Source organism: Xenopus laevis, chromosome 6L (assembly GCF_017654675.1).
Source record: "Xenopus laevis strain J_2021 chromosome 6L, Xenopus_laevis_v10.1, whole genome shotgun sequence".
In the NCBI taxonomy this organism is placed as follows: Eukaryota; Metazoa; Chordata; class Amphibia; order Anura; family Pipidae; genus Xenopus; species Xenopus laevis.
In genome coordinates, this window is record NC_054381.1 from 138895296 (window position 1) to 138912657 (window position 17362).

At 38.6% G+C, this 17362-nt stretch overlaps 1 protein-coding gene across 5 annotated transcripts in view; it reads right to left on the reverse strand.

Annotated features, from left to right (window-relative positions):
- vps13b.L (vacuolar protein sorting 13 homolog B L homeolog) overlaps positions 1-17362 on the reverse strand; it is a 591067-nt gene that overhangs the window by 416492 nt on the left and 157213 nt on the right. For all 5 annotated transcript variants that reach the window (XM_018268144.1, XM_018268145.1, XM_018268146.2 and 2 more), the window contains exon 19: positions 15224-15397. In XM_018268144.1, coding sequence (XP_018123633.1) covers positions 15224-15397 — 174 coding nt within the window. The remainder of the gene's footprint in view (positions 1-15223; positions 15398-17362) is intronic.

The window sequence follows — 17362 nt, forward strand, 5'->3', positions numbered from 1 at the left end:
GAATCCAGGATTCAATTCAGGATTTTGCCAGGATTTGGGCTTTTTCAGCAGGATTCGGGCCAAATCCTTGTGCCTGGCCGAACCGATTCTGAATCCTAATTTGCATATGTAAATTATGGGTGGGGAGGGAAACCACGTAACAAAAGAAGAGTTTATTTTCACTTTTTCCTTTCCTGCCCCTAATTTGCATATGCAAATTAGGATTCCGATTTGGTTCGGTATTTGGCCAAATCTTTCACAAAATATTCGGGGATTCGGCCGAATCCCAAATTGTGGATTTGGTGATCCCTAGTTTATATATGACTGATGCTTTCTCCAAACATGAGAACCTCCATTAAACATTGAGAAATATTTGGCACTGCCTCTATGTAGTGCAATATTACAGCTTCCACTCAGTCCTATAAATCTAAAGTGAAAAAAAGCCTTAACTCAGCCAAAGCTATACTAGATTACTAGAATGGGTTTAATTTCTATGTTAGCTTAAAGGGATACTGTCATGGGAAAAAAAAAATTCCAAAATGAATCAGTTAATAATGCTGCTCCAGCAGAATTCTGCACTGAAATCCATTTCTCAAAAGAGCAAACAGATTTTTATATATTCAATTTTGAAATCTGACATGGAGCCAGACATATTGTCAATTTCCCAGATGCCCCAAATCATGTGACTTGTGCTCTGATAAACTTCAATCACTCTTTACAGCTGTACTGCAAGTTGGAGTGATATCACCCCCCTCCCTTCCCCCCCCAGCAGCCAAACAAAAGAACAATGGGAAGGTAACCAGATAGCAGCTCCCTAACACAAGATAACAGCTGCCTGGTAGATCTAAGAACAACACTCAATAGAAAAAACCCATGTCCCACTGGGACACATTCAGTTACATTGAGAAGGAAAAACAGCAGCCTGCCAGAAAGCATTCCTCTCCTAAAGTGCAGGCACAAGTCACATGACCAGGGGCAGCTGGGAAATTAACAAAATGTCTAGCCCCATGTCAGATTTCAAAATTGAATATAAAAAAATCTGTTTGCTCTTTTGAGAAATGGATTTCAGTGCAGAATTCTGCTGGAGCAGCACTATTAACGGATTCACTTTTTTCCCATGACAGTATCCCTTTAATTAGAAAAAACCCTGGTGTCAGTCTAATACAAAGGCGGACAATGAGCAGAAAGTAATCACACTGTATTTATCAAAGGAAACACTCCATTTGTTTTCGATGAAATTCCTTTCCACACGTGTTGTTTATTGCTTTGGCTATGTTCTTGTTTTGCAGCGAGCAGGTTTTTTTTTTAAGAAAAATATCCTCTCAAATTTTTTGTGAAAGGCTTAGAGCAGGTTGCAAATTACACCAGCCTTATTAGACAAAATTCCCCTGAACTTAGTCAGAGGAAATTATTTCGCAAAGGAAATTATTCTGAATTACACAGGCAGCTTTTTTGAATTATTTCTACCAAAATTCTTTGAGTGGATTTGCAGCACTTTATCGTTTCCCAAGATTGAAACTGAAGCGACTTAAAGGGCGGCTTAGGAGCCTAATGGTGTGAATTAGGCTTGTGCAATGCATGCTTTTCAATACGTGATAAATATGAAATGCAGTGCCAGCTAAGGAGATGCTGCTTCGCAAAATCAAAAGGATACACTTAGTGGGGTTTATACGTACCAAATATACCAGAAAGAAAATGATTTCAATTATAATTTATTTTAATCTGACCATGAATGCCAAGATTTGTTAGGGCATTTTTTGATAATTCAACTAAACCGCTTGACTGTCTCGTTTAGGGGTCCATTTAGAAGCTATTGAGCCGACAGTCTGTCCATTCCAAAAAACTTACTCTGCCTGTGAACCTTCATGGTGGGTAAACACTGGCAGTTTGTTCAATGTATTTGACAGTTTGAAGAGTCAGCGAGTGGATGATCACCAGTCAATAAGTTGGGATATATTTTAAAGGAGAACTAAAACCTAGAAATGTATATGGCAAGAAATGCGCTATTTTAAATACTGAACTTATTAAATCAGCCTAAAGGCTCAGAATCTCTACAGTAGCACTAGTAATCAGGTCTTCAAAGTTGGCACAGGAATTTACCATCTTGAATTTTGTTAGGAGTGTCTGTGACATGCACATGCTCAGTGTGCCTTGAGCAGTTGTTGAGAATATAAGCTTAGGAGTCGTCGCAAATCATGAAGCAGAAAATTGTGTGTGCCGGTCATATAAGAGGATGCTACAGGGTTGATTATTAAATGTGCTGGTTTCTTAGCTGCCAGCCTCAGCCTTATATTGTGACATTAATATTCTGCATATTCTGCATATTTTGAGTCTGTTCCTAAACTCAGTAAGTGACAGCAGCACAGAGCATGTGCAGTGAATCAGCAGAAAAGAAGATGGGGAGCTAATGGGGCATCTTTGGAGACACAGATCTTTACTGCTCTTTAGGGTTGTGGTTGCCTTGGGCTGATACAGAAGCCTAAAACATAATGTACAACATTTCTGCCCTACATCTCTAGTAAAGTTTAAGTTCTCCTTTAACTAGCATTTAGGAGGTTATTCATAAAAGGTCGAATTTTATACATCTCAAATGAATTTACAACTCTAATGGTTTCTAATTTAAAAAAAAACTTGAATGGGAAAACCTTGAATCAGTGAGTTCAGGGTTCAAATGGTTCAAGGGACCTCTGCCATTGACTGCTGCATGACCTCAATAGGCTTTAGATGGTGTATTTTCGGATTCTAGCTATTTCCAGGGTCTATGCAGAAAATGTGAATTTTGACCAAAAAAAATTAACTGAAAACGTAACGATCCATATTTAATAAACTCTTAGAGTTTCTGGCAAAGTTCAGTGCCACTCCATGGCCAAAGTGGGTTTTAGGGAACAGATCCATTTTTGTAGCAGGCCTTAGATGTTTCAGTAAATACATACTGCAATCCACCAGCTGTTGGCTGACTGCAATATCTCATCTGCAGCTGAAGGCTGAGGTTGGATATGTATTTCTTTTCTTCCATCAGTTAAGGAACCATTATCGTGCACTGCTTGGGGCCCCTCTTCCTAAACTTTCGGCCTTGGGAATATGTTATTCTGTTCTAAGGAGGGCTATTTCCAACAATAATATTTTTGACCGTGAGAATGAGAAGCTGCTAATTTTAGGTACAGAAGGAAAGGAAGACGTTGATATCAAAACAACAAAGTGTTAGATTGAAAGGCCACATTCTTTATAAGAATTCGAGTTTCTTGTCTTTGGTTCAGAACAGCTACATGTTTATATAAGGATATACATTTCCTGTATGCTTGTATTCCAAATCTGCAGAGAACAGAGCAGTTACATTTAAATAATTAGAAAATCAACTATAGCCACAAAAATGTGTTGCTTGGAAATGTGGTAATGCCACATTCTGTATTCTTCAAGTTCTTAAAAAAACTGGAAGAATACCGGTTAAGAGATCTGTTATCCGGAAACCCATTATCCAGAATGCTCTGGTTTTCCAGATAAAAGATCTTTCCATAACTTGGATCACCATACCTTGATGGGATACTGTCATGGAAAATATTTTTTACAAAACGCATCAGTTAATAGTGCTGCTCCACTGAAATCTGTTCTCAAAAGAGCAAATATTTTTTATATTTAATTTTGAAATCCGACATGTCCTGGACATATTGTCAGCTTCCCAGATGCCCCAGTCATGTGACTTCTGCTCTGATAAACTTCAGTCACTCTTTACTGCTGTACTGCAAGTTGGAGAGATATCACCCCCTCCCTTTTCCCCCAGCAGCCAAACAACAGAACAATGGGATGGTAACCAGATAGCAGCTCCCTACACAAAATAAAAGCTCCTTGGTAGATATAAGAACAACACTTAATAGTAAAATACAGGTCCCACTGAGACACATTCAGTTACATTGAGTAGGAGAAACAACAGCCTGCCAGAAAGCAGTTCCATCCTTAGTACTGGCTCTTTCTGAAAGCACATGACCAGGCAAAATGACCTGAGATGGCGCCTACACACCAATATTACAACTTATAAAAAATATGCTTGCTGATTCAGCAATGGAATTTTATATAGTAGAATGAATTATTTGCAGTGTAAACAGTGTAATTTAGAAATTAAAACATCATAAAAATCATGACAGAATCCCTTTAAGTCTACTAGAAAATATAGAAATATTAAATAAAATAGTAAATAAACCCAATAGGCTGGTTTTGCTCCCAGTAAGAATTATATCTTAGTTGGGATCAAGTACAAGGTACTGTTTTATTATTACAGAGAAAAAGGAATCATTTTTAAATATTTAATTATTTTGATGAAATGGAGTCTATGGGAGACAGCCTTCTGTGTAACGGGTAACAAATCCCATACCTGTAATGGATTAATGCTCAATTTAAACATCAGAAGAATGAAACCGACAAATTAAAAAAGTACATTTTTTAATGCTAGTATTGGATTAAATATTTCACTAAATGGCTTAGAGTGTTTTCCATTATTTGTTTCTATATTATTTTCGATTCTACTTCACAAAAAAGCTACTGAGCTATTAGAGCCACTCTCCTGAAAAAAAATCTACTTGGTCAAATGATTCTTTGCTTTTTGAAACCTTACAATCATCAGCGAGGTAGGGAGAGCATCTTGCCATTAAAGGAGAAGGAAAGGTCTTTTAACTTGGGGTGCCAAAAGTTAGGCACCCCCAAGTGACCACATGTACTTACCTGAAAGCCTGGGCCTGTGCTCCATTCAGCAGAAAACTGCACCAGCCTGAGGTTATTCCAGTGAGCACCATGGAGAGATAGGCTTCTGGTTTCTTCCTTTTTCTCGCGGCTGTGCATGCTCAGTAGCGCAAAAAGCCGAGCTTTAATGAAAAAGTTGGCTACTTTGTTCTATTGCGCATGTGTCTGTTTTAATAAAGAAGAAGCCGGAAGCCGATTGCTCCATGGTGCTCACTGGAAGAATCCCTGGACCTGTGCAGTTTTCTGCTGATAGGAGCACCAGCCCTGGGTTTCAGGTAAGTACATGTGATCACTTGGGGGTGTCAAACTTTTGGCACCCCAAGTTAGAAGACCTTTCCTTCTCCTTTAACCAAGGCCGGGTCAAGCCGACAGGGCACCCTATGCACTCTGGTCGGCTACCCCCACATGTGCATATGTACGAGTGTGCATGAGCCATAAAAGAAGAGAAGAAAGGGATGGGAGAGCAAGTAGGGGAGGGGAAGGAAAGGGCAGGGGAGGGAGAGAGGGAGGTAGGGGTGAGTGACAGAGGGAGGGGAGAGTGTTAGAGTGGAGAGGAAGCGAGAGTAGGGCGGAAAAAACAGCAGGGGAGCGAACCCAGACTAGGGGTAGGTAGAAGACCTTTGAACAGGTATCTGCCCAGCACCCCACATCATTGTGCCCTAGGCAGGTGCCTCTTCTGCCTACCCCTAGTTCCCACCTTGCCTTTAACAAATGAATCCTTTAGGTTATTCATTACTGTATTGGGGCAGGAATTAAGCTGAACTGAATTCTGTTCTGGATGTCAGAATAAATGTCGATTTTCAGCAATGGCTTAAATAAGCAATTCTTTCCATACTCCGTACAGGCTCTAACTGCACGCATTGCAAATCCATTACTGTTACAATTTCTCATGGTATCCGCATATCAAGGGCAGCGGAACAGAATCCAGTTGTTTAAGTTGCCACCTATAGGATTCTCTGTTAGTTTAGTGAAAGGAGTAATAGTGCAGAACTAGCAAAAACAACCTTTCAAAAGAAAGAAATGATAAAGCTAGACATGTAAAGTCATGGGCTACTCACATAATAAATCAAAGCTTTTGATTTCATCTACTTTCTATGGGAGTGCTTTATTTTCTCAGCAGTTACAGTGTGTCAGAAATGATCACTGCTGTACTGGGCAATCAGTTCTCAGATAGTTGCACTAAGTGGAATGATCAAACACTGTAATCTCTAAACATAATGCTTACACTGGTCTGGAATAATTCAAGGCAAGAAATAATTTATGTATATAGCACTGAGATATTCTGCAGCACAGCACAGAAACTGCACATCATTCACATCAGTCTATACCCCAGTGGAGTTTACAATCTAAAAAGCTTACAATCTAAGGTCCCTATCACATTCACTAACCACTGCAAAAAAAAAAAAAAAAAAAATGCTAACCAGTTGTTCACCTTTTAAATAACATTTAGTATGTAGTAAAGAGTGATAGTCTGAGACAATTTGCAATAGGTTGAAATTTGTTTTTTTTGTATTTAGCTTTTTATTCAGCAGCTCTTCAGTTTGCAATTTCAGAAATCTGGTTGCTAAGGCCCAAATTACCCTAGCAGCCAAGCACTGATTTTAAAATGTCCTGGAACCCCCCAGCCCTAGTTCATTAATATACACTATCTTGAAATGGGAATATAATAACATTAAAATGCCTAAGGGAGGTGATCAGGACAGCTATGAGAAGACAACCTCAGGCAGAGGAAGTTTGGGCCAGACAAAAATGTCTGTGTCACTTTAAAGGGATACTGTCGTGGGAAAACATGTTTTTTTCAAAACGCATCAGTTAATAGTTCTGCTTCAGCAGAATTCTGCAAAGAAATCCATTTTTCAAAAGAGCAAAGATTTTTTTTATATTCAATTTTAAAATCTGACATGGGGCTAGACATATTGTCAATTTCCCAGCTGCCCCCAGTCATGTGACTTGTGCCTAACAAAAGAACAATGGGAAAGTAACCAGATAACATCACCCTAAAACAAGATAACAGCTCCCTGGTAGATCTAAGAACAACACTCAATAGTAAAAGCTTCACTGAGACTGATTCAGTTCCATTAAGTAGGAGAAATAACAGCCTGCCAGAAAGTAGTTTCATCCTACAGTGCAGGCACAAGTCACATGACTGGGGGCAGCTGGGAAATTGACAATATGTCTAGCTCCAAGTCAAATCTGTTTGCTCTATTGAGAATTTGATTTCAGTGCAGGAGTCGGCTGTGTAGCACTATTATCTGATGCATTTTGAAAAAAACATGTTTTCCCATGACAGTATCCCTTTAAGGAAATGCACTGATTTGAATAAGAGACTGGAATATGAATAGGAGAGGGACCAAATAGAAAGATGAATAATAATGAAGTAGCAATAACAATACATTTGTAGCCTTAAAGGGATTTTGTTTTTCAGATGGGGAGTGACCCCCCCCCGGGAGTGACCCCCGCCCCCCCGTATGAAAGTCAGAAGAAGTCAAACAACTCAAAAACTATAAAAAATAACTAATGAAGACAAACTAAAAAGTTGCTTAGAACTGGCCTTTTTATAACATACAATAAGTTAACGTAAAGGTGAACCATCCATATAAAGTCATGGTAATCTGTTTATTGACATTGGCTGGAAGAAAGCAATGTAGGTATAACAAATCTTGGATATGTAGGTACAGTTATAACAACTGCTGAAAAATCAATTCAAAGCACAGTGGTGAAATCTCATCCACAGAGTGGTCTTAAAATTGGACGCAATTTTTGGCAGCATGAGTGGATGCCAGACAAAGTAAGAGGTTCACATGTGATTGGGTTGGACATATGGATGGGCAGTAGTGATATGAGACCTCAGCATACTATTAGCGGGTTGCAGGCAGTTTCGGTTTGAGCTCTTCTGCCTGCTCTCCCCACCCGCGACCTTACACTGTCGGCTTCCTGTTTTATAGGTGTTCACTCGGTCTATAGATAGAGGGGAGGAGGCAGGTGCAGATTGGTTCGGGTCGAGTGCGGGTTAAGTTTTCTAGGCCCCACGCATCACTAATTGGCAGGTTGCATTGCACCAATCGCTCAGCATATACATTGACCAATAAAGTACAAGGCTCACTATGTAGACTGGTTATCCATTCTGTAGTTTACGTTAGTCGTTTTCAGCCTTATCACAGAATAAACACACAAATATGGGACAAATATTTAATATTAATGAATAGGTAATTTCTGTTAAATCCAATAGTCTATAATTGACTGCCAGCAATTATTTACTGTTACCATGTGACTATTAAAGGACCAGTAACATCAAGTTTCATAGTATACCATGAAAAAAAAACACTAAGACAAATTAAATGTTTAAATCACACAGCCTTTATTAAGAAATAACTTACTGAAAACTCAGCTTCAGAAAAGGCGACACAGTGACGATCCATTGTGCAGCCCCTCGATTTCTCCTCCCTGGCTATCTCATATAAGGAAGGCAGGGAGGAGAAATGGAGCGCCGCATGATGGATCGCCAGATTGCATTTTCTGAAGAGGAGCGCAAGCACAGTTTTGGTAAGTTATTTCTTAATAAAGGCTGTGCGATTTAAACATTTAATTTATTTTGGTGGTTTTTTTTCGTGGTATACGAACGAATTTTTAAAAAAGATTTTTTGATGTTACTGGTCCTTTAAGCTCAACAGTTTTAGGCCCAGACAAATTCTCTTTTCCCAGGGTTTCAAAGTTCCCATGCGTGTTGCTAATAACATATCATAAATGAGTAATTCAAGGAGGGACCGGTAGTCTCTTTTATTAACCTGAAATAGAATTTCCATTCACTGTTGTGCCGAGTCATCTCTCCTCGAGGCTGAGCTGGGCTTTGCTAGTAACGCAGCAAACAGAAAAGGCTGATTAACTTTCATACTTGTTGTCATACTAAATGAGAATGAAGTGAGTTCTTCTTAATGATTAACTCGGCAACTAATCACACGAGAAACTGATGGAATCTGATGAGCAGCAAGCAGCAAATAAATAGCAGAGAATGCACACTGGATACTGCATTGTCATTAGAGCCCACAGCTTGTTCTGGGATCCACAATGCAATCATAAAGGGGACACTAACCCTGGGTCAATGGAAAATGGAAAGGTATCTTGAATATGTCTCGCTGTACATACTTTCTCTGCTAGTGTTTCACAGGCCAGGGAAAGAGCTTTAGTTAATCTGAATGACCTCTCTAAGTATACACAGAGCAATACTAAATTAGGCAAAATGGAGCTGAAAAGGTTGGGGCAACAGAAATAAGAACAGGACTATATGTATACTCTGCCCTGTCATAGAGCCCTGCACTTATAATAGAGGATAAGCAAACACCTGTTCTATTTCTCTGCAGAGCCAACCAACTATTGGTCTGACTATTGCTACATGGGACAGCAGAGGGTAACTAAGAAGTAAAGGAGCAACAGACGGACCTTCCTCCAGTATATGCCCTTGCAATACAGGTATGGGAACTGTTATCCAGAATGCTCAGGACCTATGGTTTTCCGGATAACAGATCTTTCTATAATTTGAAAAAAAACATTATATAAACATTAAATAAACCCAATAGGATTAATTATATCTTAGTTTGGATAAAGGACAAGGTACTGTTTTATTATTACATGGTTTTATTATTACAGAGAAAAAGGAAATCATTTTTAAAAATTTGTATTATTTGGATAAAATGGAGTCTATGGGAGACGACTTTTCCGTAATTAGGGGCTTTCTGGATAGCGGGTTTCCGGATAACGGATCCCATACCGGTACACAATACTTAGTCCTATACCTAAAGTGCCATTTTAAAGGGGTGATTTACCTTTTAGTTAGCAACTTTTCAATTGAGCTTCATTATTTATTTTTTTATAGTATTTAAATTATTAGCTGCCTTTTTCTAACTCTTCCCAGCTTTCCAATGGGTGTCACTGACCCCGTCTAAAAAACAAATCCTCTGTAAGGCTACAAAAATATTGTTATTGCTACTTTTTATTACTCCTCTTTCTATTCAGGCCCGCTCCTATCCATATTTCAGATTGCTGAAATTGCAAATTGGAGAGCTGCTATACAGAATTGTCCCAGAATATCACTCAAAATAAAAGTTAACTCAAAGTTGCACAACCTCTTTAACGACAGCCCATTATATTCTTGGAACTCTCTAACGTATCAGTAGAAGTTCTGATACAACCTGCTTGCAAACATGATAACGAATGTTCTGGGACAATAATGGCAGTCTGTAAGAAATTAGTCAAAAGATATTACACCACATTGACAGATACATATGTTAGTTAGATAGATTTATAGATGATGACAGATAGATAGATAGATAGATAGATCATATGCTACATCTCTCACCTGCTTGTTTCTATCTTGCCCACTACCACACCTCGTATCTCATTCCCCTTCCCTTTAGATTGTAAGCTCTTTTGTACAGGCCTTCCTCACCTTTTGCACCAGTACTGGTCGTTATGTATGTAACTCTGTATGATCTATGTATGTAATTCATGCAATTTCTTTGTATAAACACATTTATTGTACAGGGCTGCTCAATATGTTGGTGCTCTAATAATAGATGTTAATAATAATAATAATAGATAATAAACCCAAAGCGAATCATCAAGAAAGGTTTTGGCACCATTACTTCCATATGTGACAAGAGGCACAAAGTTTGCCAAGGTACAGCAACACATAGCAACCAATGAGCAGGTTGTATTTACTTGTCACTTGTTTAAAAGCAAAAACCTTATTGGAGGGTTTATATAACTCCATAAAAGTAGTAGGTCACTGGTGCTAAGTGATATGAAAGCGAAACGTTCGGATCAGCCCAAATTTGCCCAGCTCAACGTGGGCCTATTGGGATAAACTTTAGAGAAGGGACAGCAAATAATGCAAGATCTAGTTTACATAGCTTCAAGAACACATTAGTCAACGAACATTTCTGGTTAAATTATATTTGAATGTGATCTCCATTAGGAAAATATATATATATATATATATATTTTTTTTTTTTTTTTTAAAAACAACAAAAAACTTTACGATACTTTTATCCATTGATAAGGGCTGTCCTTTTTGAGGCACACAGCTACAGATGTGACTTTCCAAATAGTTTTATAGGATAGGCCTCAGTCTGCTCAAGAGCTACACATGAACCCTTTGCATGGAATCAAAATTTTAAGATTCAGATTCATGAGGACGTTGATAATAATCACTCCAATGCCTTGAAACTGTTGCCATCTATACATGTAGGGATGCACCGAATCCACTATTTGGGATTTGGCCGAATCCCTGAATTCTTCGTGAAAGATTTGGCCAAATACTGATCCGAATCCTAATTTGCATATAACGGGAAGGGGAAAAGTGGGGAAAAATTTTTTACTTCCTTGTTTTGTAAGAAAAAATAAACTGATTTCCCTTCCCCTCCCTAAATTTGCCTATGCAAATCTAATCCCGAACAGACTCCTGGATTCAGTGCATCCCTAGCATTTAACCATATTATACCCTATCCTCTTTTTTTTTTGCTGTTCTATACATGTAGGGATGCACTGAATCCACTATTTGGGATTTGGCCGAATCACCAAATTATTCATGAAAGATTTGGCCAAATACTGATCCGAATCCTAATTTTCATATAACGGGAAGGGAAAAAGTGGGAAAAAAATGTTTTACTTCCTTGTTTTGTGACAAAAAAGTAAAGTAATTTCCCTTCCCGTCCCTAATTTGCCTATGCAAATTAGGATTCGGTTCGGCCAGGCACAAGGATTCGGCCGAACCCAAATCCTGCTGAAAAAGGCCAAATCCTGGCCGAATCCTGAACCGACTCCTGGATTTTGTGCATCCCTAGTATTTAACTATATTATACCCTATTCTGTTTTTTGCTATTATATATGTAATTTGCAACTTCCATACAGTGCAAATGCTGACAGGGCATTATGAATATACAATTATACTTTTCACATTTTGAGCAATTGTCACTGAAATAAATGTTTCCCAGAACATTACGGAGCTTATCCAAAAAACATGTCCTCAGTTCAACACTATTTTTTTTTTTTACTGGAATACATAACACCAAACTACCGTTACTTTAAAAAAGTAAAATAATGAGAATAACCCAGCTTTTAAAGTAATTAAGTGTATAAGGACTTTAAACTATGCAATTGCAAACTGAAAAAAAAAATGGGAATATATAAAGAATGGGACAATCTTGGCAACTGCTATAATCCTTTTCAAATTGCTCTTATTAAGATTAAAGATCACTTTGTTTCTTTATTCCCACAACTGCCTGGGTATGGTAAAGAAATCAACCCGCTGCTTTTATATGTAACATCTTTAACATTTGGTCTGTTTTCTGTGCTTGTGATTAAATGTAACATTTTGAAATCCCAAAGTTCTGAGAAAGGCATAAATCCTCCTCTCGCAGCTGCTGTTTGACTTGAAAAACACATGCATTTTCTTTTCAAGCATCTACCATCAAATGCTCCCAGTGGAATTGAACTGGAGAACACCTGCATCTCTTCATTTCGTTCCAATAACCCAGTTTTAACTTTTTAAAATTACAAAAATAGATGCTATATTCAGCTGTATGTTCCCTCTGCCCTTAATTCCCGTGAACAAAAATGCTAGCGGCATGAAATCATTCGGGCAAGGTCTGTCATCGAAAGGATAAGATTTTTTTTGCACCAGAAGCCCAGTGGGAACATGAGTGAAAACTGGCAACACGTACTGATAGAGGACATAGTCAGCTCCTCGGAGACCGAAAAGGAAATGTAACGAGATCATTGGAGATCATTTTTACGTGTTACATACACATAGTGCACTTAATTGCACTAATTTATCTGCCACATTATTACTGCTGTAAAGGGAAAGGCCAACATAAACCTTGACATTGTTTCTAAAATTGTCATCATATTTGTATTGGCATAACCTACCATTCTCTCACTCTCTCCAGGAAAATTAAGATATTTAATAGACATTTCATTAAACAAATAACTGCTGCAGAACTACAGGTCCCAGACTCCCTCTTAAAGCAGAACTAAAATGAATATGGTTAAAATGCCATATTTTACATACTGAACTTCTCAATAGCAGCAACGATCCAGGACTTCATACTTGTCACAGGGGGTCACCATCTTGGAACATCTGTGACACTCACATGTTCAGTGGGCTCTGAGCAACTGTTGAGAAGCTAAGCTTAGGGGTCGTCACAATTTATCAAGCAGAAAATTAGGTTTGTCTGTAATATAAGCTGATGTTACAAGGTTGATTATTAAATGCTGGTGCTAATTGCACTGGTTTATGAGCTGCCATCAGGAGAAAACTGCACTGGCCCCGGATTCTTCCAGCGAGCACCACGGAGAGATCCACTTCCGGCTTCTTCTTTCATTTCACGGCTGTGCATGTGCATTAGAGGGAAAAGCCGAACTTTAGTGAACAAGTTGGCTACTTCATTCTACTGCGCATGCATCTGCCCCTGGAAATTTGAAGATAGAAGAAGCCAGAAGACTATCATTCCGTGGTGCTCACTGGAATAAACCCAGGCCAGTGCAGTTTTCTCCTGATAGGTTCACCGGCCCGGGGTGTCAGGTAGGTAAATGCGATCACTTGCGGGTGACTCATTTTTGGCACCCCCAGGTAAAAGGGACTTTCCTTCACCTTTAAATTGAAATAATGCAAGGAAGTGTACAATCACAATAACTTGACATGCAGTGGCTGGCAAAATAAATATAACTAATCTTATTCAAAAGACTACTTGTATATAGTGAATAAAGTAAACCCTATTCTAAAATATAAGGCAATTATAATTTACCAAGGAGTTCCATGTCCATATAAAAGCACAGGGCCGAAGGCAGAGTGTTTTAATACAACTCCTTATATTGCAACGAAGTGTGTTTTAGTTATTATAATACACAAGTTTCAGTGAGTCATGTGACAGAAATTACAACACTAAGCTCCAGTTATACCCAATGACATCACTAAGCACCGTTTATAAGGATATAATTTACAGGATATTCATGGCTCTTGCATATTATATAGAGATTACTGAAATCAAATACTCTGGCACATTGAGAAGTCTTTTTTTTTATAAAATTAGATAATGTCTTGTTTATTCACAAAATGATCATGTTGATTTAACAGTATGTTCAAGGACAAGGAAAGTGAAATTCACAAGGTGCTGTATATTTGTAAAGCACAGGCTAGTACAGAAAACAAAGAGGATCAGGATATGAAGTTCTATGTCATATTATTTACTAACTTAACTCATCGCCAGGATCTCATTTGCGCCTTGTTTGACATTCAAATTGGCACTGGAATAGACTATAAAATTGAGTTTGAAATACCTCTGTGAAAGCACTGCAAATGACATAGCAACGTATGGAAAATTAAAAGGAGAAGGAAATAAAAATACATAAAGTTTGGATTATTAAAGGTGATGGATGTGACCAGAAAATCTAGGACTAATGGGGTCCACTTTAAGGGTACAACTACATGAGTGTCTTCAACGTGATTCAAAACGCAGGCGTCAAGTTGGATGCAATGGAAAATAAGGTAAGAAATACAGATGTCGGATGATGCGACACGACTGTCGGATGCAAACGCTGCACGCCACATCTGCATCTGACATGCGTGTCGCGTCGGATGAACGCTACAACACCATCCGACATTGCTATAGCTTAGCTTATTTTCCATTGCATCTGACTTGACACCTGCTTTTGGCCTACTGCGTCAGATCCGCCAGAATCGCGTTGAAGGCGCTCAAGTAGTTGTACCCACATGCAAATGAGCAAAATAGCTGGGGGGCATGCAGCCTGGGGGAGCCAGAGCCTGGTAAAGGGGGGTCAGGTGGTGAAGCAAGAGCCGGATGGTAGGGAGGATGATGAGCAGGCAGGCAGGGTGTCAGGCCAAGTAATATTGCTTTGGATGCCAATACAACTTGAAATAGCTCTGACTAGGACAATTAACACCTTCATAGAAGCTAGAATTAAAAATTACGAGCAAAAAGAGAAAAATATTTTTACATTTTCCTTAATCAAGTCATTAGACTAATCCAAGACAAATCAAAAAACGAAGGTACAGCAGCCCCTTAATACTGAAGCAATTATGCATTCTGAGAAAAACATCAGGAAATTATTACTTTCGTTCTAATAATTTGATTCGTCATTTCTAAGATTGGAAACGAGTGCAATAAGTAAGCGTATGTGACAAAAAAAGAAAGGCAGATTCAATGATCAGGATTCTGCAGCAACACTGTTGTCACATAAAAGAATGTTTTAATAAGAAAGGGCAAGACGCCAGGGTGTTACACTAGCCAATAGGCCACATTTATATTGGCCTAAAACATGAAAAAGCCTGGCTTGTTCCTATTGTGGAGGAAGCAATGTCGTAGTAATGTAATGTGCTCCGTATGTGAAACAGATACAGTTTGTCACTTGGCACATTTTCTATTAAACTCTCCCAAGAGAGCAGCCTTGAATACAAGGATGTAACATGATAGCAACATAATAGAATTTTTACACTTACCAGAGCTGTGGCAGTAGTCCATCTGCTCAGGAACCTGGATTGTAAAGGCTATCAGATCTGGACCAAGAAGTGATTCTGGCTTTCTGCTCTCTCTAAGCCACATGCTCCTGTGGAGGTCTCTTGTATCAGACGGGCCCTGAATCAAAGGGATCAGTTTTTCTTTTCCCCCTTCACCTTTTAGGAAAGAAAAGAAAAAAACATTGCAGAAACATTGCAATTAAACAGAACCAATACTCAAACATATGGCTGCATTTTTAAAAAAAAACTATCAATGGTAGATGGTTTTGTTTGATTTTGGGATGTGGACCACTACGAATAAACTTAAATAATTTTTGCCATTTCAAATGAAAAACAAGAAGGTTTTTATTACATCCTTTAAACATACTAATAACAATCAGTTATCAGATGCACAATAAGGAAGATAAAAGTGTTCCACCAGAGAGATTTAAGCCAATGACACGCGGTAACATTTGTCGCCCAGGGTTAAATCTGCACTACCAGAAATTCTCATTCTCACAGCAATTAAAACAAAACCCTCAATACAATTATGGCAACACAAGTTACTATACACAATGTGATTACAGTGGGTATTGGCATTACAAGACAAAGAATCCAAAGGATCCTTATTTTATGATATTTGGGACAAATGCCTGAACAAGCTAGAAGGCAAAAAAACAACACAAGCTTTTGGCTCCCTTCAGGTATAACAAATGGTGGTCAGAAGCTTATCTTCTGAAAGAACTCCCCACACAATTAACAGATCAAGGGTAAAGTAACTGGCTTGCCTCCTCCTTCAACCCAAATGAGGAAAAATACCAAGACATAAACAAGTGTTGGCTTCTTCCTCTCCAACTTTCTCCTTCCCCTTTTCTCTCTCCTCCCCTCTGTTTAACTTATTTCATCTTAAAATGTTTTTGCTTTCATGATGATGATGATGATGACATGATGTTATTTATATTGCCTTAATTACCCTTATAGTTAAGATATCAGGCAAATCTCTCTGTTTTACCTAGTAATAACCAGTCAACAGTTTATTTCTGCTTCTTCTGGAAAATTAACAAGACTTTACTGCAGGAAAAACTTCCCTGAGAGATGGTGGTGTAGTACTCGATAGATTGTACTGCAGGTTGGTGAACCTTTCAGTGAAAATGATTACCGTTCCAGGGTGTAAGGAAAGTAATTATATTCACTGTAGTGATGTGCCAGTCGGCCCGATACCCGTGCGACCTTTGGGCAGACCTCGCACCCCCTTTCACTTCCATTTTTATAGACGCGCGCAAAAAGGAACAAAAGGAACCCAGAAGTCAGGCGCGGGCTGAGGGAGGGCGGGATTAGTCAAATTTTACCTGACCCGCACATCACCAATTTACTGGGAGGGGAGTGCCTAACCCATAATGGGACCCACTAGTGAATTTGAAGAGCACCGTTCAAGGGTGTAAGGGAAGTAAATATATTCACTAAGGGAGGTGGGGCGTCTAACACATAATGGCACCCACTAGTGAAGTTTAAAGACCCAATAATATCTGCTTGAAAAAAAACTGATTTTATTCATGGATAAATCTAGATATCCTTCGAATTTTAGAGTTTTAAATACCTCGAACAAACTCACAACTCGAATGGTTATATGAAAGAAAAAACTCAAATGGAAAACACTTGAATCATCAAGTTCGGGGTTAACATCCCGAAAGCTTGAACTGATCGAATTGAATCACTCGAATTGATCGGATTTTCAGGGCAAACCCCTCCAAAGAAAACTTGAACATCATGAAGGCGATTAACATCTTCAAATGGTTCAAGGGACCTCTGCCATTGACTCCTACATGACCTCAACAGGTTTTAGATGGTGTATTGTCAGATTAAAACTATTTCCAGGGTTGGGGTACAATAGAGCTCGAAAGATTTGAGTTTTTTTTACTTGAAAATTAGATTTTTGACCAAAAAAATAAACTCAAGAACTCGATCCTTAATAAATAACTCCCTTAAACTCATTAAAATAAAAACGTGCGTTAGCCTGTAATTCTCACACAAAACTGAGTAGCGAACTTTAGCTGTTTACCATCGCTGGAATCTTACGACTGGATTGAAGTAGAATAAATACTGTATACTCCTTTATGCAACTAGACAAAGCGGCTACATATT